General features: G+C 39.7%; 2 protein-coding genes across 2 annotated transcripts; both read left to right on the forward strand.

Annotated features, from left to right (window-relative positions):
* Positions 1-481: 481 nt before the first annotated feature.
* Positions 482-15,219, forward strand: LOC121912251 (acetylcholine receptor subunit alpha). Its single transcript, XM_042434423.1, has 10 exons — positions 482-661; positions 7,812-7,954; positions 10,158-10,202; positions 10,551-10,660; positions 10,776-10,971; positions 12,425-12,662; positions 13,349-13,572; positions 13,691-13,805; positions 14,032-14,156; positions 14,783-15,219. Exons 1-10 carry the CDS (start codon positions 607-609, stop codon positions 14,909-14,911), a joined length of 1,380 nt encoding a protein of 459 aa, XP_042290357.1. The 5' UTR covers positions 482-606; the 3' UTR covers positions 14,912-15,219.
* Positions 15,220-17,132: 1,913 nt separating this feature from the next.
* Positions 17,133-23,488, forward strand: LOC121912252 (acetylcholine receptor subunit alpha-like). Its single transcript, XM_042434424.1, has 3 exons — positions 17,133-17,283; positions 20,824-20,984; positions 23,170-23,488. Exons 1-3 carry the CDS (start codon positions 17,229-17,231, stop codon positions 23,305-23,307), a joined length of 354 nt encoding a protein of 117 aa, XP_042290358.1. The 5' UTR covers positions 17,133-17,228; the 3' UTR covers positions 23,308-23,488.
* The last annotated feature ends 253 nt before the right edge of the window (positions 23,489-23,741 follow it).

Here is a 23,741-nt window from a genome sequence, read left to right on the forward strand (position 1 = left end):
AGCAGCAGCATTTGTGGACATGCTTCTCATTCCATCAGTGACAGCTCTCAGCTGTCCTCCTGTCTGCCTCCCTGTCTCTGTGTCTCCTCATGTCCCCTCATGTCTGTCTGTCTGTCCGTCCGTCTCCTTCCTTTCCCCTGCAATGTCTGTCTTTTTGTGTCTCGCTGTCCTCTGCTTCTCTGTCTCCCTCATATTAGATGCTATGCTGGAATCATTCCCGTAAGAAAAGCTGAACATCCACATGTATGAGAAATGATGACAGTGTTGATTTGTGTTTATTACACATACACACACACACACACACACACACACACTAACTCCCAGCTGTCTCCAGTGCCTTGAAGTCTGCTGAGAGGTTGGGATGTTGTTGGGTGGGGGAGGGGGAACGGAGTTTGCCATGAGAAACCAGAGCTCAGAGTTCACTTGCCAATCCAGCGACCCACAACACATTTTAACTCCAAACTGACTGCTACAGCTTTAGTGCATATGGCTGCTTCTGTGTAACATCGTTGATAGGTTAGCTTGCAACTTGCTAACTGGCTGACAAAACATTATTAAACTGATGCTGTAGATTTCAGGGCTTTTGTACAAACGTCTGGTGGAGATATGAACCTTCCAAAGGTCCAGATCTTGCTGGCATGGACTCTCTGTGTATTTGCTGGTGAGTCCTCTTGTGTGTGCATGTGTGTGTGAGCCTTAATATTTCAACCCTCTTGGTTATGTTTTTGGTCCAGCTGTTACAGTGAAGGTCCTGAAAATTTCTTGGCAAACAGGTAAATATAGTCTCGTTCCCTTGGACCAAAGATAGATACAACTAACTAAAGCTAAAACATGTTTTTAAGCTATTTATTTCCACTATTTAGAAGACAACTCACAGCTGTCCTTTTATGAAAACTGTTAGTATGTTACATTTTCAGTGAAGCTTGTATGTGTCAAATTTAAGACAAATTTAAGCAAAATGCTTTTCTATGTTGCTAAATTCATGTTCTCTGTAGAGTACTCATCTCTCCAGAGACTGTACTAATGTATCAAGTGGCCATGCTCAGAAACAAGAGAAAGCTTCCTGAAACATGGCCTGCAACCAAAAAATGCACACTAGGGTTAGGCAATATGAATAAAATCCTCTATCAAGGTACATGTAATTTTATATATTTTTGTATAGAAATAGTTTATGGATAAAATGACGAATCAAAGTACTTCATTACATTGATGCAAATTTGTAAAAATCCAATACTGCCATAAACCAGACCTGCTCTTTGATTTGCAACATTTCCCACATTGGCCTAATACAACCAGAGATATTAAAGGGGTAGCTAGCACAGTATAAAAGATATTAGCAGTGGGGGGAAAGAAGAATCATGATTCTTGTCTGATATGATTCTGAATCATATACAATATATACCATCATATTAGCCACAACGTTTCCTCACATCATTAAACAACAGTTTACAACTGGATCTTTGAAATTCAGCCTGTTGCCAAGTGTGCTAGCATTTGTCCTTCAGGTACCCTAAAAGAGGCAGCTCAGCATTGTTAGCATCCCTCACTGCATTCATATTTAAGGCATTTACTGTAGCTGATGTCCTCTCAGGACACTCTCCCAGAGTGATTTATAATCAGTGAAAAGTTATGGATTAGAGTCTTTATCCAAGGACACCAGGACAGGACACATGCTTGTTGATGCACATTCTGTCTCTTGGAGGAATTCATTCTGTGACCTTACAAATACTGGACAGTCTAACAACTAGGGTGGGTGAAAAAATGGATTCACATAAGTATCTCGATCAGAATCTCCTACGATTCTGATCGATTCCTTATAGTTCATCTTCAAAAACAGCAACAGTTGCAAGCAGTTTTTGATTTAATGACAAAATAATTACCTTTGCAAGACGAATGTGAAGTATATTGTGAACTTTCTACACCATCACTCAGAGACTAACGTTAGCAGAGTGGAGCAGCGATCAGCAGTAACAAACAAGATCAGCTGAACAACACACACTGCAGCACTTAAACAACTTCAACCAACTCTGGTGCAAAGAAAATAACTTGGCACTCAGTCTGTTTGACCTCAAAAACCCTGCACCCACTCAGTGTCTTAACAATGTCAACGATGTCTTTCCCTGGAACTAAAGGTGCAGCAGAGAGGCTGCTCTCTACTGCTGGAGACATGAAGTTAATAATAACACAGCGGAGCACTCTGCCTCCCCCTCATTTTGTTATTCTCATACAGGCAGGAGGCTGTAAGATGCTTTCAAATTGTACACGAAGGACGACCCACTGATGATCCTGAGCAGTAGCAGCCTGAAACCCGCCGTCACTAACTCATAAGGGGAAGATCTAAACTAAAAATCTAATGTTAAAGATCAAAGTAAGCACTCTACAGATAGAGAGTCATCTGCGAATATCTTACCTTGTATAATATCCAGTGTAACCGGTAACACCATTGTTGTCACGGGTTTATTAACCGGTGGGAAAATTTCCTCACTGTGGCATCCCTACTAACAACCATGCCTAGTCTGCCTCCCCTAAACATGGAGCACTTTGCAGATGTGTCATGTATATTTCTGTGTTTCATAATCTTCTTTTTGATGATTTTCTATATCATTTAAACAAATGTTTTGCTCATGATGTTAACTGTATGCTTAACCTTGTCCACTGATCCCTACAAATTATTACACTACACGTTCATTAAATGCTCATACCCATGTATTCTATGGACTGCTGTGAAACGAAGCCAGTAATTATAACACAATGTGACCAGTTTATCCGGTAAGCCGTGAAAAGCAAATGAGGAGACCATGACTTAAATTACTAAAAACATCTACTTAACATCAAATTACATGATCCACTCATACCTCTGTGAAGCACTGGGGGTTTCGGCAGTATCTCAAAGAGAAAATATGATTAAAGATCAATTATAAATAAAATTAGGCAGAAGGAAAAAGAGCAGGAACATTTCCCAGTGTTCTCTGTATTGATCATACAGTCATACACTTGAGATTTAAAGTAAAACTTAGGAAGCTTATATTTACAAAGATATTATATACACACATAAGCAAGATTAATAACTGAAATGGCTTAAATACAGTTCAGGATGCAGAGTTGGAATGAACTCACCCTCATATACAGTATCATGCAGTTTAATCTAAAATGGCAAGGAAAGACTTTTGTTTACATTAAGTCAGTACTTTATGAATACAATATATTTTATGCTCCACACAGCAGCCAATAATTTGTTTTCATTTAAATGGTTTATCAGTAGCATACCTGATTTTACCTGATTTTTGATTATCATGCACTGAATCAATCTCTTTTTTCTGTCTATACGAGCATTCAGTCTTCAGAGAGATTCAGATAATCTATTATTTTATTATTGTATTTTACTTTTATTTATCCATTCAGTGATTTGGGCACTGGCACATTTTATGAAACACCAATGACAAATTGATTTGATGGCCAGATAGAGCTGGTGTGTCAGGATGAATGGATGCAGCCTGTAAGCCACCAGTGGGACATTATCTGCATCACTGCAGATGTGCAATAAAAAAATGCTGCTAAGTAAATCATCTGAAGGGCTTTATTCCCGGATGCTACATGTCCACTTTGAAAAATATTTACTAGCTGGAGCTTATGTGTCAGAATACCAAACAGATTATTCCAGTCTCAAAACATGATTGTTTTGTATCAGGTTAAATCAATAAAGATCTTCAGATGACATAACTTTAAAAGTAAACCATACTGTGGCCTTTCATGCTACTGTTTTGTAAGAGTAAGCGCCACAAATTAGTAATTGTGGTAGTAATGTGGTCAGGGCAGCTTATCTTGTCATTGCACCGACATTTATCTGGAGTCTAAAAAGCAAAAGTAAGAGTGCAGTTTAAAATTAGTAAACTGAATCAAACACTCTTCTGAAAATACATTTTAGTATCACAGCAATTGCATCTGTGCAGCCTGTTTCTCTATGAAGGCCTATAAAGGAATATGGTGAATATTTATGATCCTATAAAGTCACTCACTAGTGTTTTATAATAACCATCATCATCATCCTCATTCTGTTTATGTGCTGTATGTATAAAATCAATCTGTTGTACAAATGAGGCCATTCGAAGTGCTTCACAAACAAGAAAGAATTAACGGCTGCCGAGAAAAGGTGCGATATGAAATGGCGTAATGAAATCGACATCTTCAGTTCCCTTTAGTCTCTGGAACAACCAGAATAAAACAACTCAAAGCATGTGAAAAGATCCTAGATCTGGCTGCACTGGTTTAATTTCATTTTAGGTTGTGTTTACTTGAACATTATTATCATTATTATTATTATTATTATTATTATTATTATTATCAGAAACGCAAAAACCAAAGATATTCAGTTTACTGTCACAGAAGACCAAAGAAACCAGAAAATATTCACATTTGAAAACCTGGAATCAGAGAATTTGGAAATGTTCTTCTTAACTAATTGATTAATCGACTAATCTTTGCAGCTCTACATATTGTACATAAGAACTTCCTCAACGAAGAGAAAGAGTTCATTTATCCACTGAAAATAACCTTCATAGAAAAGAATGCAATATAACCAGAGATATGTTATAATGGTGTGGTTCACTTTCCAGCCTGTTGAAGGAGAATAATTATACGCACATCACGTAGCTGCCAGGCTATCAGACAACAGCATCAATGACAAAAGCTAACGCCTGCACACTTATTCCAAGCCACAAAAGTGTAATAATGACAACCTTTCAATCCTACTTGGATCTTCGTCAGATCAGAATATTTAAATAATGGAAACCACAACCATATAGACTGACAAGCTCTATGATGGCAGGTGTGGTTAACCATCCAAACCACCAAGGGTAATACATCCAAACACAATTAACAATTCAATAAAGTACATATCACTTTCCCTGCCTGTCAAGTGACATTTGGTCAAAAGCTAGCTTCATGCTCACTACATCATCACGGACTCAAACGCAACTCTGCAACTCAAAATAGTCTCCACACCTACTCTTTTGTTACTTTTCAGCTAGAAAGTGGCAGAAAATTGAAAGAACCTTAGCTGCTTTATTTTGCCGTGACAGTTCAGTATTGTGCGGAAATAGGAGTTAAGAGTAGGCAATGACTGACAGCTCCAAGTGGCTCGTCTGTCCCGCCTCCCTTCTATTTTTGTCTGTGGCCAGATCAAAGCGTGCTAGCAGGACAACAGACAGGGAGCAGGCAGACAGCGACAGTCAGACAGAGACAACGGCAGACAGCCAGGGAAACGAACATCAGCACTGTACACAACAACACCAAGAGAAAGATCCCAAAAGAAGCTTTGAAAGGAAACCAAAAGACAACAAACAGCTTGTGGGAGTATGTGTGTGTGTGTGTGTGTGTGTGTGAGAGAGAGAGTGTGCGCTCTGCTCTTCCTGGTTAAATGAAACAAGATCTTGAGAGCCTGCTCAGTTCGGGCTGCGTGTGGATAGCCAGCAGATTCCAGAAATAACATGCAACGGATGTAACGGGTCACAACACAGTTAGCAGCACTGTGCTAATCTGCTGGGTCATATTAAAACAAAAGTGCATGACATGTTTACTGTGATTACATGAACAAAGATGATGCAATAGGTCACCTGTAGTACGAAGTTTAGTGGCACATAGGCCACACAACAAAGATGACGAAAGCTTAAGTTTTCACTGTCATAGTACATCAAACTTTAAATGATGTTTCACAAGATTACTGTAGATAACAAAATGTGTCTTCAAATCCCAATAAATATGGCCTTGTAACATCTAGTGCAGCCCACACAAGTATCCCTTCCAGAGTTTCAGCCTGTTTGATCATAACCATGCTAATAAAACAACAGTGCATTCATTCACACATTAATGCAGGCCACTAGGATAACCTTTTAATTACATATCGAGTCCTGCAACGCAGAACCAAGTGGCAACTTCCAGGGCTCAAAAATGAAGCCAATGTGGAAGTGCCAAAAACTGCAGTTCCTTGAATGACCACTTGAGGTTGGCTCTAAAAGCGAATCAATCTCCATAGATCCCCATGTTAAAATGCCCAACTTTACAGAAGAAATAAACATGTTTACAGCCTGGTACAAAAAACAGTTTTAGCTAATTTCTCCTTTCATGACAACTGTGCAGGGGTGAATTTTGACATCATGGTGGCTACGTCCATATTTTTTACAGTGTATGTGCAGAACAAACGTTGTGATATAATGCAGAACATACATACATTTCCAAAAATTAGTCATGTTTGCCAAATGAGCGTTAACATAAAGTTGGCGTAGCAATGTTAGCCCTCACGTATAGTTGAAAAAAATGACATCTATCCACAGACACAATCCTAAAACAAGCAGTTAAGCATTTAAAAGCAGTATATAAACATTTCATAAATGTGTATAACACACTATAACATAGTTATTAGCTGATGTAAGAACATTTTGAAGTGGTTATTTGTCAACAATTATAACATCTCCTATGAAGATAATATTGATATATATTACAACTATGTTTTAGTATATTGTCATTTATTATCTGTTCATACACCAGCCTTCACTTATAGGACACCACAGGAGCAGTGAAGCTGGTCTAGGCTGTTAGTGGGCCGCAGTATATTTTCACTGCATGTCTCATAGGCATAGATTAATTTATGGGCTCACTAAGGCATGGTCTAAGAGCAACTGTGAGTCTGTTGGCTGGAAACACCCACCTTGTATGAAGAGGTGTTAAATGCAGGTTAAATGTTCTGAACTCTAACTGATCCAGACTTAATGTCAAGTGAGTTGGCCAGGGCTCGTTTTCCCAAAGACCCTCTGAGCACTCAGATTAGCCTTGCTCCAAGGACTTATACAGAAACAGACTTGATTGCAGACAGCTCATGGGACACTCGGTGCGGAGACTTTTTACCAATGTGGAATTCCAGTCACTTGACTGCTGTTGCTGTTGATCCGTCTGTATCAGCCTGTTGCCCCCTGTCTGTCATCTGATAATGTCTCTCTCTTCCTGTCTTTCTACCTTCCTATCCATTCACTCTCTCTTTCACATTGAAAGGTTTCATGTTGCCGGTAAGCTCGGGAAATGTTTGGTGTGTGAATCACAGTTAAATGCAATCTGCTGGCTTCCCTGTCACGTCGGTTGTGATTTCAATTCCGGTATGAAAATATTTGTGGGCACATGGTCATCAGCTGGCTATGACAATATGTCATACTCACTGTGTACCTCAGCCAGAGAGCCCAGAATAACATTTGCAATGAATGTGTGAACCAGAGTTTGTGTACAGCATAAATATCACATTGCTGGGATTAGTTTAAGTTTAATTTGAAGTATTTAAAGTTTAATTCCAAACTTCCACAGTTAGAAACTGTCTTTCCTCAAAAAAAAAAAGAAACCTATTGGCACATAAAAAAAAGATCTGTAGATGACGTAGAAAATGACTGATGAACACACGATGAAGTGTAAAAATATTTTCGGTTCATTATGAAACTGGCAGGCTGCCACCGTCTGGGTAATTAATAGGAAACACTGCACTGCCTGACTGATCTCTGACCTCCATGTACGATGTGTTCAGAAGATGAGACTCATCAAATAACGGTAAAGGCTGACTTAATATTTTTTAGATCATTTTAATGGCATTTATGTCTTTATTAGACAGTGGGCAGTGAAGAGGCAGACAGGGAACATGGGGAGGGAGAGATGGGTATGACATGCAATAAAGGTCCATGGCTGGAATTAAACCAGGGACGTTTCAGCTATGTTGCATGCATGGTAACTATTCAGCTATGCCTGACTTAATTTTTGTGTATGTCTGTGTGTTCTAGGTCCAGTATTCTGCTCAGAAGATGAGACTCGTCTGGTGAAAAACCTGTTTACTGGTTACAACAAGGTGGTTCGCCCAGTAAACCACTTCAGTGAAGCTGTAGTGGTCACCGTGGGACTGCAGTTAATACAGCTTATCAGTGTGGTAAGGAAGAGGGAGAGAGGTACTAACTGAACATTTAGGAATCAGATTTGATGGTGTTTTGACCATTAAAGCATTCATATTCAATTCTAGAAAGAAAACAATATGTGACAGATCTCACCTTTCATTTATATTCAGATTATTCAGAGACCTGCTGCCAGCATTTCAAAACTGTAATATGGCCAATTTTACTTTGCGTGATACTGCAATTTTGTACTGGAACAAGAAGAAATTACATGGTTGATTCTGCATTTTAGCATCTCAAACAATTCAAGTAATTAAAGTGACATGACATTATGCTTGCAAAAATTTTCACTTGATGCTTTCAGGCTTCCTCCAAAGACTTAGCAGTCTTGTTTGTGAAAACCATTTGTGACTCAGTTTCTGTGTTTTACATAAACAAGTAAATGAATGACTGTCATCACTGCAACTTTGCAGCTCTTTCTTGTCTTTGCACTAAGAATGCACTACCATCTGTAATTCAAGACTCACTAGGCAGACTTGTAATCATTGTACTCTACTGTCTCTATGAATGTATAAGGATAGTCTATGCGTTTGCTTTGAACCGCTTCTTCCTCGTAAGTATCTACTGTGGAGAGCATCACTGCTGCAACTCAGAGTAACAAGAGCTATTAACTTTTGCTGGAGTCATTTTCATAAGCAATATTACTTCTCCTGGCATGATATTTAAATCGAGCAAAAAATACTGCTTCAGTTATTAATATTGTAGTAATTTCAAGCCCTGTGTGCACTGCAGGGTTTTAAACCATTGCTTTCAAAACAAAAACACAAATCTCAATAATTTACTAACTTACAGAAATGTTCTCATTGTATTACATGGCCAAACACAGGGCATCCTGTTAACAACATGTCAAAAGTGAAAAATGGGATCAATCGAATTCATTTATGGCAAATAACATCATCAAAATATAAGAAAACAGTTCCTTTGATGAGAGAAAAAGTCACAGCAACCTATGGATCGCAAAAAGTAGAGCTATGCCTCTGTCTGAGGTAACTCACTGGAATAAACAAGGCAGGTCTGAAAACCCAGTCAGTCAAAAAGGTGAAGATGAAATCGTATGCAAAGGCCTAGTGATGTGAAATAAGCAACAACAGAAACTGTTATGTAACACCTCTAGCATTTCTTTCCAGCTACATAATCTCCAATACCCTCAAGAAGCAAGGTTGACTGTCACATACAGAAGCTGAAAGAACTTTTACACCATGTGAAGTCATGGCAGCCAAAATAATGCAAACATAATGCAATGAATTTGCAAGGTTTATGTGTACTGCACAGACCAAGACTGCTAACATGCACACATCCAGCCGTACTCTATTAATGAGAACACTATGCACCTAAGTTAGATGACTAGATCAGCTCAAAGTTATGCCCTAATTTAATAGGCTCGGCGACCTGCCATCCATAACAGGGTCACAACAAGCATAAAGCTGGTGGCAACAAAACACAAGCACCAAGTTAGTTTCACCAGTCTGTGAAGGGCTGATATCCGTCGTTGAGACAAGTCCTTCATCACCATTTATTTACATACTGCTTTTTAAAAATTTAAAAGGCTCTCATATTCTTCTGTCTTCAGGTTGCAGTATCCAGCTCTCCCACAAGCTGTGGCTAGTGGACAATTAACTGTCAGTGTCTCCAAAGCACACTTTCTTGCTGCTAGCAAAACCTGTCAGTTTCCAACAAATGGACATTTAACATTAGCTAGCATGAACTAGTTTTAACGGTAACGTTAAGCTAATAGCAATGTGGCTGTCTTCATCTCCAAAACATTTGTTTTTGCCTTTAAAATTTGGTGTTAATTTAATTAAATTTTACAACAACAAAGCTAGCCCATCGTCCTCTGTAGCGAGACAACAAAGGAAAAATGACATTAATGACCAAAAGTCACCTGTAGCTTGACTGTTAATATTTAACTGTGGGTGTAAAGAGCGCATGCACAACCACTGAGAGTTCAAGTTGAAGTGGAGGGAAAATTTAGCACCTGATTTTTTTTTTAAATCTATCCTTTTTTATCTTTTTTATCAGTCTAAAATAATTAAAATGACACGGAGAGCCCATAAAAGCATAAAATAAATTGTTATAAGCAAGCATACAAATTCTATTTAGTCATAAAAACTTAAAAATAATACTTGCTACTACATGGCTGTTTTCTGACTGTTTTCTGTCATTTTTCTGCATCTCTCTCAGGATGAAGTTAACCAGATTGTGACCAGTAATGTCCGTCTCAAACAGGTAAATATGACCACAGTTCATTACAACAAAATAATGCTTTAGCTGGTGAATTTATCACACAAATTATCTCACAAATGAGTGATCTTTATTATTTTTTTCATAAGGAGGAGGCTGTTGATAAGATCTATGAATATAAATAAGGAATGATTTGTGGCAGGGTGGCTGCGGGAGCTAACAAGATTTGTATTTGTTCTGCTGTTTTGTAAATTACTACTTGTATTTTCACAATGTAGGAAGTGAATATGTTTTTTTTTTTCAAATAATGCTCAAATGGGAATAAAACTATAATGAGCTTTGTCAGTACATTAGTGGATAAAATGGTAAAAGGTTTTTGCGTTTCCACCCCAGCAATGGGTAGATGTGAACCTGAAGTGGAATCCAGATGATTACGGAGGAATCAAGAAGATCAGAATCCCTTCAACAGACATCTGGAAACCTGACCTGGTGTTATACAACAAGTAAACATACAAACACACATTCTCTTTTTATTTTTGTGTATGAAAACTGCACCTATGTACAGTACCTCTCTCTTCCCCTCTCACACTCTTCCTCCCCTCTCTCCCTGTCGTCCAGTGCTGACGGTGACTTTGCCATCATCCATGAAACTAAAGGCCTGCTGGAGCACACTGGGTTGATAACATGGAACCCTCCGGCCATCTTTAAGAGCTACTGTGAGATTATTGTCCTCCATTTCCCGTTCGACCTGCAGAACTGTAGCATGAAACTGGGCACCTGGACATACGATGGACTGCTGGTCGTCATCAACCCAGTGAGTGTAACTCATACATTTATAGGGTTGATAGAAGCATTTACACATTCTGCAAGATGAGTCAAGACAGATAAGTATGAAAGGTTGTGATGAAATGAATTGTCTTTTGTTTCAAATGTACTACAGATGTAGTAACAATCCATCTTAAAAAATGATTAACCATCCTATCACTGCTGTCATCACACTCTAGTTGATCAAAAGCGCACGGTCTGAAGTGCATGGCACAAGTGCATTTAGAGTGTGTCCAAATCCACTTCTGCTAGTTTAACAGCAGAAAAAATGGTTGCAGCGCCAGGCGCATGGTTCAAAAGGGTTGTACTTAATCTCTTGAGTAATCATGGGTGTGTTTTGGGCGTCACATGCAATAAACCAAACACAGTGTCATCTCCCATTCCCTTTAAAAGCCAGGTGTGCTTGTACTTTGGCAGATTGCTATTGTAATGGCACATTTGCCAAGTAGTAAGAAGGCACGCTTCTCTGCCGAGGAAATGGATCTGCTCGTGCATGAAGTGAAAGCGCACGAGCAGATGGCTCTCCAAGGTGCTGATCCTGCTTCTGGCAGCAGCTAGAAGCTGTGCAGATGTATTTCCTTCTTTAGTTTAATCATTGTTTTCACCTCATTTATTTCCCCATGTTTATGTCCTCATGTATTGATGTAGCAGGAAAGTCGGTCTGTGTCTGATCTGTTGTTGATATCCGTTAACTGGGTCTTGACAGACACCCTCAACCTGACGGGTCTGTTTAAATACATACATGTATTGCCATGATTTGGTCAAATAATGAGACAATTTCATCCAATTAGTTAATTCTGATAAATATTATGACTAACCATAATGACATGTATTTTTTAAAATATGTTGATGTACACAATAATAATCTTTCACGTTGTGATTCTTTTATTTGTAATCTTTTGCATGTCTGTGCGCTGCTGTGCGTCCTGTGTGTGTGTGTGTGTGTAACAAGCAGAGTGTATGTTGTGCACCCGCCTATGTAGGTGCATATTACTATTTTGATGATGCGCCCTTAAAATAACACTGTGCCATTGACTTCAGACCAGGTTTTTGTTGGTGTAGCGCAATCGCTCCCTGCTGCCTCAAGATAGCAATGTGCCAACAATGCGCCTGACCACACCTCATTTTAAGACCAACACACCCATAGGTGCTCTGATGGGCGCAAGTGAATTTGCTATTTAAACAAAGTGGGCGCTGGACCGGAAAATGACAACCGCGTCGGTCTTAAACTAACAAAGACACTTGCATCACGCTTGGCGCCACTTAACGCCAGGTGTAAGATAGGGCTCTAAAACTTCCAAAAATAGTGCATGAATAAGAAGACTGCAAGCATGTTTTGCAAAATTAATTACATATTAATCCATAATCACTAGTTATTAAAAAGCTGAATATGAAAACACCAGAGTTTAACATACATTATTTCCCTTTCTTCTGTCTTTTAGGACAATGATCGGCCAGACCTCAGTAACTTTATGGAGTCTGGTGAATGGGTGTTGAAGGACTACAGGAGCTGGAAACACTGGGTGTACTACACCTGCTGCCCCGATACACCATACCTGGACATCACCTACCATTTCCTGATGCTGCGGCTGCCTCTCTATTTCATCGTCAACGTCATCATTCCCTGCATGCTGTTCTCTTTTCTCACCGGACTGGTCTTCTACCTGCCTACTGACTCTGGTATGTAGATTTTGGAGTGTATACATGATCGCCATGTGGAGTAGCAGGAACAAACCCAAATGCAGAGACCGAAACACAGGCTTGAAGAAAACCTTCTTTATTCTTGGGACTTGGCAGGCAAAACAGAAGCTGGCTGAGCGGCTCAACAGGACAAGACAGAACAATGATCCAACAAAACTCAACTGAAATCAGACCTTAAATACAAACTATAAACTAATCAGACAATGAGGAACCGGTGACAAGACACAGGGGCAGGCTTGGAGCTGATAGGCTGGGAAGACACTGGGAGCAGGGCAGGGCTGACGAGATTGATACAGGGCAGGTGTGAAGGTGACAGCAGACTGGGGAAGAACACTGAGACAAGGGCAGGGCTAACAAGGACGAATGCAGGGCAGGTGTAAGGAGGAGCACATGAACACACAAAGGAAACACAGAGTAACAGAAAACCAAAACCCAGAAAACACAAACCAAATCAAACTGTCCCAGAATTACATAAACTTAAGCACACAACACTACAAGCTACTAATAATGCAGTCCTCTAAACCCATCACTCAAATCATAACAAGCAAATCATGCAGGTGCAATCAAGTGTAAGATAAATGTAAGCGTGGATTCAAAAAAATCAGACAAAGCATCATAACCTACAGTCTAAAAGTAAACTGTCTTATGTGTTGATCTGTCTCCAGGTGAAAAGATGACTCTCTCCATCTCTGTCTTGCTGTCTCTGACTGTGTTCCTGCTGGTTATTGTGGAGCTGATCCCCTCCACCTCCAGTGCCGTTCCTCTCATAGGGAAATACATGCTGTTCACTATGGTATTTGTCATCGCCTCCATCATCATCACTGTCATCGTCATCAACACACATCACCGATCGCCCAGCACGCACACCATGCCCGTGTGGATCCGCAAGGTTCATGTTTTGTTTTACTTGAGATAATGTGAGAAATGCTGTTGTTGTAATATGTTACTCATAAAAAAAAACAGTTTGAAAGAAGTGAAATCAATGTCTGCATCCGTGTGTCACTCAGGTCTTCATCGAAACAATTCCCAACATGATGTTCTTCTCGACTATGAAGCGTCCCAGTCAGGAGATCCGACAGAAAAGGTTGTTCCCTACTGACATGGACATCTCTGACATCTCAGGCAAGGCTACAACTACATGACAGATCACACAAAATAATTTGACAGATAAGCGGTACTTTACATGTTCTGGACAGAAAGACAGATTTGTATATGGTGTACATGTTATGCTATTCAGGTGTGAGCGTCCGTGGAAATGTTTTAGTTAATGCCAACAGACTCCAGATGTGGAGAAACTGATTAAAACATGAAAAATCTTTCTGTGTGTCCCCACAACTACAACCTGCAGGTAACCCCGCCCCCACCAGTGTCACCTACCAGTCTCCCATCATTAAAAACCCTGATGTCCGCAGCGCCATTGAAGGGGTGAAGTACATCGCTGAGACAATGAAATCAGACGAGGAATCTAACAACGTAAGACAACACCTGCGTGAATAATGGATACAAGTGTATCAATCCACACAAGTTTATGAAATTCATAAAACAGCCTTGAATTCAGTTAAAAGCCTCTACCAAGGCTGCAAAATCCTCAAAATGTTTAGAACCTTTTATCAGCATCCTGATCTGCATCTGCATCCAAATATAGTGAGAGACTATCATGGGTTAAATGTGCCTTTTTTAAAAAAAAAAAAAAATAGTGAAAATTACAAACAAATCAAAAACATAACCTCTTTGACAGAAACACATGGAGAACCCTCTAACCAGTGATGTGGCAAAAATTAGCAATTTTCTGAATACCACTTATTATTATTGCTTTCAGCAACCGGTCTTTAAATAATTTACCACATTGACAAGTCTCTTGTGTGTCTGTAAATCAAACATTAAAACATAAAGCAGCAAAATTCCCACAGAGCATCAACCACACTGACCTCATCGATGTGAACAGAGACAAAGCCAAACCGTCTATATCACTGGTGCAAAATGACCTATGACATCATCAGAGTGTCACTTACTCATTAGTAAATACCCAAATTATGGATATTCAAAGTCAGAAATCCCTGAGCATGATTTCCACTCATCCTCATCTTGTTTTGTTCCAGGCGGCAGAGGAGTGGAAGTTCGTTGCCATGGTTTTGGATCACATCCTGCTCTGTGTGTTCATGGCCGTGTGTATCATCGGGACGCTTGCCGTCTTTGCTGGGAGACTCATCGAGCTCAACGTGCTGTAGAGGCCTGACCGATAGAGGAGTTGTGTGTGTGTGTGTGTGTGTGTGTGTGTGTGTGTGTGTGTCAGTGTGTGTGTGTGTGTGTGTGTGAATGTGTGTGAGATCAGAATAGATGTCATACTTGGAGATACAGCTGAAAAGTGTTTGTCACTGGACTGTTCGGGGTGTGTCTGTCTCTTTTAGACACAAACAGACACAGTGTGAGTTGATTTTAAAATGCTGTAATGTGTTGTTATTCTTGTGTCACCTTTGAATGTGTACTGAATATTTACTGACATTGAGGAAACTGCAGTAAAAGGCAAATCCAGACATCTCAGAGGCTTGAGTCTTATGATCTAGGTGGGTCATATTTGAAGCCATTCTTGTCATTAACAGTTTTCCTCTTTTTTTTCTACAATGTTTATTGCTGCCACTCAGTCTGACAGGCTTGATGATTGTATTTTATGACTGTTAACAAACGATAGTAATCAGTTTGTTTGTTTTTTTGTGGTTTAAATAGAAAAAAAGGCTTTTAACATGAATTTTCATATTCACTATAATTAGCACATAAGAATAGATGTGATATTCTGTCTCCATTAGTCAGTCAAGAGCTGAGACAATCAGTTTAGAGTAAAGGTCTATGTAGAAACATCACTTGTTCAGCTAGTTCCAAACAGAGCTAATTTCATTGTAATTCAGTCCAATGTTATTGCCAGTTTTATAGACTGATATTAGATGCTATGCTGGAGTCATTCCCGTAAGAAAAGTGTAGGGGAGAAAAGGGTAAACGGAGCCAGTGGGTAAAATGAGCCATCCCCTTTATCTAAGTAACCATAAACAAAAGTAATCATGTGACCACAAATTAAGAAAGTATAGTTCACATTACTCAATCCATCTTGGACTCAAGCACATGGAGAGAGTGGTAAGCAAAAAAAAAGCAACAAAAAAAAAGATTTTTGTCATGCCAAGTGAATTCATCATGTTACTAAAGTTATCAGTCTTGTATCTTAATTAAAATAGATAAGTTTTGGACATTATTACATGTCATAAACTTAAGATAATTGTGGATCTGAACTACTTTGTGAAACAGTTTTGTCAAAACGGAGGTTGTGGGGTAAAACCTGCCAGTGATGTTGGGTCTTAGTAAGGTGTTGGGCTAACTGCCGCCAGAACAGCTTCAATACACCTTGACATTGATCCTATAAGTCTGTGAACTCTACTGGAGGCATGAACACTGTTCCTCCAAAAGATGTTCCCTCATTTGGTGTTTTGATGATGGTCAGTACAAAATCTCCCATAGGTTGTTCAGCTGGGTTGAGATCTGGTGACTGCGAAGGTCATAGCATATGATTCACATCATTTTCATACTCATCAAACCATTCAGTGACCCCTCGTGTCCTATGGATGGGGGCACTGTCATCCTGGAAGAGACCACTCCCATCAGGCAAGAAATGTTTCATCATAGGATGACGGTGATGACTCAGAACAACTTTGTATTGATTTGCAGTGACCCTTCCCTCTAAGGGTACAAGTGAACCCAAACCATACCAGCAAAATGCCCCCCACAGCATAACAGAGCCACCGGATCCCCTCACTGTAGGGGTCAAGCATTCAGACCTGTACTAGTTTTTAATCTGTCACCTGTCTGTATACACAAAAGCACATTTACACTCACATTCTTTCTGTAGTTAACACACAAAGATCACAGTTTAATCTTTACTGAAAATGTTTCGGTAACATGTTGAACAACCAGACACAAACATATTATTTTACTTAAAAGTATGAGTTTTTTCCTTTGTTAAATTGATGGCATTAATAAAGTTCAAAATTATCTCAAAATTGTTTGAATTTGTGTCATTTTTATATCAGTATTTAATAGTAGCAGAATTTACCTGTAGATCGTCATTTTACCCCTACCTTGGGGTAAGTTGTGCTGTAGGACTAACTTTTTTTGATGGGTCATTGTTCTAAAACCATAATGATTAGATAACTTGTTCTAATTTCCATGGGTACATAACAACCTGAGGTATATATATACACACACCCACACACACACACACACTCCAAGCTGTCACCGATGCCTTGAAGTGGTGGGATGAGAGGTTGGGATGTCGTTGGGTGGGGCAGGTGGAACAGAGTTTTTCATGAGAAACCAGTGCTCAGAATCCACCGTCCCACAACACATTTTAACTCCAAACTGACTGCTACAGCTTTAGTGCATATGGCTGCTTCTGTGTAACATCGTTGATAGGTTAGCTTGCAACTTGCTAACTGGCTAACAAAACATTATTAAACTGATGCTGTAGATTTCAGGGCTTTTGTACAAACATCTGGTGGAGATATGAGCCTTCCAAAGGTCCAGATCTTGCTGGCATGGACTCTCTGTGTATTTGCTGGTGAGTCTTCCTGTGTGTGCATGTGTGTGTGAGCCTTAATATTTCAACCCTCTTGGTTATGTTTTTTGGTCCAGCTGTCACAGTGAAGGTCCTGAAAATTTCTCGGAAAACGGGTAAATATAGTCTTGTTCCCTTGGACCAAAGATAGATACAACTAACCACAGCTAAAACATGTTTTTAAGCTATTTATTTCCTCTCTCTCTCCAGAGACTGTACTAATGTATCAAGTGGCCATGCTCAGAAACAAGAGAAAGCTTCCTGACACATGAAAAAATGCACACTAGGGGTAGGCAATATGAATAAAATCCTCTATAATGGTACATGTAACTTTTTATATTTTTTTGTACAGAAATAGTTTATGGATAAAATAACGCATCAAAGTGCTTCATTACATTGATGCAAATTGTAAAAATCCAATACTGCCATAAACCAGACCTGCTCTTTGATTTGCAACATTTCCCACACTGGCCTAATACAACCAGAGGTATTAAAGGGGTAGCTAGCACAGTATAAAAGATATTAGCAGTGGGGGAAAGAGGAATCATCATTCTTATCTGATATGATTCTGAGTCGTATATAATATCATATGACATCATATTAGCCACAACTTTTCCTCACATCGTTAAACAACAGTTTACAACTGGATCTTTGAATTTGAAATTCAGCCTGTTGCTTTCTGTGCGAGTATGCTAGCATTTGTCCTTCAGGTACCCTAAAAGAGGCAGCTCAGCATTGTTAGCATCCCTCACTGCATTCATATCTAAGGCATTTACTGTGGCTGATGTCCTCTCAGGACTCTCTCCCAGAGTGATTTATAGTCAGTGAAAAGTTATGGATTAGAGTCTTTATTCAAGGACACCAGGACAGGACACATGCTTGTTGATGCACACACCGTCTCTTGGAGGAATTCATTCTGTGACCTTACAAGTACATCGATTACATTACTTGCGCACCACCCCCACCATCATTTTGCTTTTTTTAATAGGAATAAAACCCATTTAATTCATTTTCGTATATCAGTGCCCACGTTCATCAAATTTAAAAAAACTCTAATTTGTAAAATACTAAGCGTTTTATTAATACTTAGTCAGATGATGGACACAACAATTATAAACTCAAAGTATCTGCTCTGTGACCATCCGCAGCAGCAGATTCGCAGCACAGAGTAGCAGAGTGAGACATCTGTCCTCCCTCCAGCTCTCTGCTGTAAACACACGTAGCTGTTAGCGAGCAGCTGCTCTCATGTTTCCCGGGTCTCGGTGCTTGTTTTCAACAGAAACTCTCCCCCTCTCTGCCTGCTCTTGGTGTGTCTTTCTGCAGATGGCAAGTGGGTTGCTCCAGTTCTAGTTCTAAGCGGCGGTTCTGGCTCATCCCAGCGTCTGTGTGCGCCGCAGCCCAGCTGTACATGAAGGACAACCTGCTGATGATCCTGAGCAGTAGCAGCCTGAAACCCGCTGTCACTAACTCATAAGTAAGGGGAAGATCTAAACTAAAAATTTTAAGTTAAAGATCAAAGTAAGCACTCAATAGATACTGAGTGCCATCGACAAATACCTTACCTTGTATAATGTCTGGTGTAAGCAGTAACACCGGTGATGTCACAGGTTTATTAACCGGTGGGAAAATTTCCTCACCAATTTCCTGCCTTCCCTAAACGTGGAGCACTTTGCAGATGTGTCATGCATATTTCTGCATTATATTTCTACTATAACATGCAGTTTAATCTAAAATGGCAAAGAAAGACTTTTTTAAATTAAGTCAGTGCTTCATGAATAAAATATCTTTTATGCTCCACACAACTGTGAGTAATTTGTTTTCATTTAAAAGGTTTATCAGTAGCATACCTGATTTTACCAGATTTTTGATTATCATGCACTGAATCAATCTCTTTTTTCTGTCTATACGAGCATTCAGTCTTCAGAGAGATTCAGATAATCTATTATTTTATTATTGTATTTTACTTTTATTTATCCATTCAAATTCAGTGATTTGGGCACTGGCACATTTTATGAAACACCAATGACAAATTGATTTGATGGCCAGATAGAGCTGGTGTGTCAGGATGAATGGATGCAGCCTGTAAGCCACCAGTGGGACATTATCTGCATCACTGCAGATGTGCAATAAAAAATGCTGCTGAGTAAATCATCTGAAGGGCTTTATTCCCGGATGCTACATGTCCACTTTGAAAAATATTTACTAGCTGAAGCTTTTAATTATAACATCTCCTATGAAGACATTATTTGATATCATTACAACTATGTTTTACTATATTGTCATTTTTCATCTGTTCATACACCAGCCTTCACTTATAGGAAGCCGCAGGACCAGTGAAGCTGGTCTAGGCTGTTAGTGGGCCGCAGTATATTTTCACTGCATAGGCATAGATTAATTTATGGGCTCACTAAGGCATGGTCTAAGAGCAACTGTGAGTCTGTTGGCTGGAAACACCCACCTTGTATGAAGAGGTGTTAAATGCAGGTTAAATGTTCTGAACTCTAACTGATCCAGACTTAATGTCAAGTGAGATGGCCAGGGCTCGTTTTCCCAAAGACCCTCTGATCACTCAGATTAACCTTGCTCCAAGGACTTATACAGAAACAGACTTGATTGCAGACAGCTCATAGGACATTCAGTACAGAGACTTTTTACCAATGTGGAATTCCAGTCACTTGACTGCTGTTGCTGTTGATCCGTCTGTATCAGCCTGTTGCCCCCTGTCTGTCATCTGATAATGTCTCTCTCTTCCTGTCTTTCTACCTTCCTGTCCATTCACTGTCTCTTTCACATTGAAGGGTTTCAGGTTGGTAAGCTCGGGAAATGTTTGGTGTGTGAATCACAGTTAAATGCAATCTGCTGGCTTCCCTGTCACGTCGAGTTGTGATTTCAATTCCGGTATGAAAATATATGTGGGCACATGGTCATCAGCTGGCTATGACAATATGTCATACTCACTGTGTACCTCAGCCAGAGAGCCCAGAATAACATTTGCAATGAATGTGTGAACCAGAGTTTCTGTACAGCATAAATATCACATTGTTAAATTTGAAGTATTTAAAGTTTAATTCCAAACTTTCGCAGTCAGAAACTGTCTTTCCTCTCCTTATTGATCAGTGTGACCAAAAAAAAAGAAACCTATTTGCACATAAAAAACAAAAAAGATCTGTAGATGACTTAGTAAATGACTGATAAACACACATAGAAGTGTGAAAATATTTTTGGTTCATTATGAAACTGGCGGACTGCCACTGTGGTAATTAGCGGGAAACGCTGCACTGCCTGATTGATCTCTGACTTCCATCAAATAAAGAAGTAAAGACTGACTTAATATTTTTTTAGATTATTTTTATGGCATTTATGCCTTAATTAGACAGTGGGCAGTGAAGAGGCAGAAAGGGAACATGGTGAGAGAGAGATGGGTATGACATGCAACAAAGGTCCATGGCAGGAATCAAACCAAGGACGCTGCAGTTATGTGGTATGCACAGTAACCATTCAGCTATGCCTGACTTAATTTTTGTGTATGTCTGTTTGTTCTAGGTCCAGTATTCTGCTCAGAAGATGAGACTCGTCTGGTGAAAAACCTGTTTACTGGTTACAACAAGGTGGTTCGCCCTGTAAACCACTTCAGTGAAGCTGTAGTGGTCACCGTGGGACTGCAGTTAATACAGCTTATCAGTGTGGGAAGGAAGAGGAAAGAGGTACTAACTGAAGACTTAGGAATGAGATTTGATGGTGTTTTGACCATTAGAGCATTCATATTCAATTCTAGAAAGAAAACAATATGTGACAGATCTCACATTGAATTTATATTCAGGTTATTCGGAGACCTGCTGCCAGCATTTCAAAACTGTAGCAGTGTTTCCTCTATAATTTTACAGGCCCAGTGGGCCACCGGGCCAACGAGACCCCCTACCAGGCCAAAAAAATGTTTTTTTGAATGCCAAAAATAATGCCAAATACCCATTCATTCAGAAATCAACAATCAATAGCATTTGGGAGCCTCTGTGCAACACTGTTCTGAAACATGAGTCAACGTCTGTGTCGTTGCCTGGGATGTGATGCGAGTGCCACTGCTATCAGAATCCCTTTAAATTACTGCAGAGAGCGAGCGCATATGGGATGCAGGTTAGCTGATGTGAGCATGGCACCACCTAAAAAGAAAAAAAGCTCTTACGAGGGTGACGGACAAACAAATATATCAACGTTTTTCTCCAAAACTCTGGAGTCAAGCAAAAATACAGATGGGGAGAGGGGCAGCTTATTTTTATGCAATAAATACAGCTTATTAAGTCATCCTCTCCTTGTGACCACTTTGCTTTAAGTCTTGAATATACCAAGCAAACAAAAATTTGAATGCAAATATAAATTTCACCTGACCGAGGATGACCACGTGAATATGCCATCCCGTGTGCCTCGTCCATTTGGGGTTTTTTCGGGCTTGAAAAAAATTCTAGGGGTTACACTGCACATGCACTGCAACCCTGAAGGTATCCGGACATTACCTGAAGGAGCTGTATATGTGAACGCAAATGTCTGAATCAGTCAGACCGGTCATTAAATGGACTTTAAATTAAATGGACCTGCCAGCTTCCTAGTACAAAGTCTGTGTAATGTCCGATTGAGCCCATGTGTGAATACAGCACTGAATTCACAGCGAGGAAGCGGGTTACAACTGGTCGCTGCTGTAAGTGCAACAAAATCCAACAGTAAGGGAGACGGTACACGCAATTTATCAAACAACTATTGAATATGCAGAACATCAACTTAAATATGACGTCTTTGACTTATAGCAGTCAACTCCCCTCTCATCCACAGCCACTACTTTACGCATGTGACTGGTGCTTGACAAACGCAACAGGCCAGCTACGCTGCATTGTTTTGACTGGGCCTTAACACGCTAATGGAAGGGAAGACTTCCTGTGATTTGTCGTAAAATAAAAGCCGTTTTTATTTCTGACAAAAAGCTTAAAAACACTGAATTACAACCGCAGCGTACTTTTCATCAGCATCATGTCCTGCTTCCTACACCCCTTGTCTAAACCAAGGGTAGGTGAGAACGAGTCTGACATGGACAATCTCCTATTGTACGCTACATGTCTGAAAGATATCCGAAACTGATTCTTCGGATATTGTCCGGAGTTCATATTTGAAAATGGCTATAGTTAAATCTGTGTTGATAAGCAAAAGGTTTTTAGGATACTGTACCTGTATGGCATTTGGAAGCAAAACTGGATCAGTGATTTGTCTATGAAGCTGTCAACAAAATAGCCATCTGCTTTCAGCTGGTTGAAATGGTCCATCCAAAACTGGGTGCATTCATTTTGCGAGGTGCATCACCAGCATTAGATCCTTGGATTGCCAGTACTTGGACCTAAAGTGACGCACTCAGTACCATTCCCATCTTCACTGTTGTGCAGAAACTTTTGCATCACTGCAATGTGGGTATTCTCCGTCCCATGATCCAGTGCCATTGAAGGAGTGAGGTACATCTCTGAGACAATGAAATCAGACGAGTAATCTAACAACGTAAGACAACACCTGCATGAATTATGGATACAAGTTCATCAATCCACTCAAGTTCATAAAATTCATAAAACAGCCTTGAATTCGGTTAAAAGCCTCTACCAAGGCTGCAAAATCCTCAAAATGTTAAAAACTTTTTATCTGCATCTGCATCCAAATGTAGTGACAGACTATCATGGGTTAAATGTGGGTTTTTTTTGCAATAATAATGAAAAATAAATGAAATTTCACAGTGACTTCCTGAATTCATGTCACCATGAGGTTGCCAGGTAACAGTGTAGACTCAAGGAAGTCACTCGGCCTAGCCAAAAAGTAGTCCAGCGCATGATTTCCACTCATCCTCGTCTTGTTTTGTTCCAGGGGGCAGAGGAGTGGAAGTTTGTTGCCATGGTTTTTGACCACATCCTGCTCTGTGTGTTCATAGCCATGTGCATCATCGGGATGTTTGCCTTCTATTGCTGGGAGACTCATCAAGCTCAACTTGCTGTAGAGGCCTGACCCATAGTAGATTTTTTCTACAGTGTTTATTTCTGCCACTCAGGCTTGATGATTGTATTTTATTACCGTTAACAAATGGTAGTAATCAGTTTTGTGGTTTAAATAGAAAAAAAGGCTTTTAACATGAATTTTCATTTTAACTATAATGAGCACATGAGAATAGATGTGATATTCTGTCTCCATTAGTTCTAAGGTCTATGAAGAAACATCACTTGTTCGGCTAGTTCCAAACAGAGCTAATTTCATTGCATTTCAGTCCAATTTTATTGCCAGTTTTATAGACTGAGTCTGGTTGATGACATTACCTTGGTCTATGAGTGCAGGCGAGATATTTTCCAGTCTGGAAATTTTATTGTTTTGTTTTGCTTGACATTCAATTGACTTCCTAACTTCTCATTCATATTTATGTGTTGTTGAAGGTTGTGAGTTGTGCA

This window comes from Thunnus maccoyii, chromosome 14 (genome assembly GCF_910596095.1).
Source record: "Thunnus maccoyii chromosome 14, fThuMac1.1, whole genome shotgun sequence".
NCBI lineage: Eukaryota > Metazoa > Chordata > Actinopteri > Scombriformes > Scombridae > Thunnus > Thunnus maccoyii.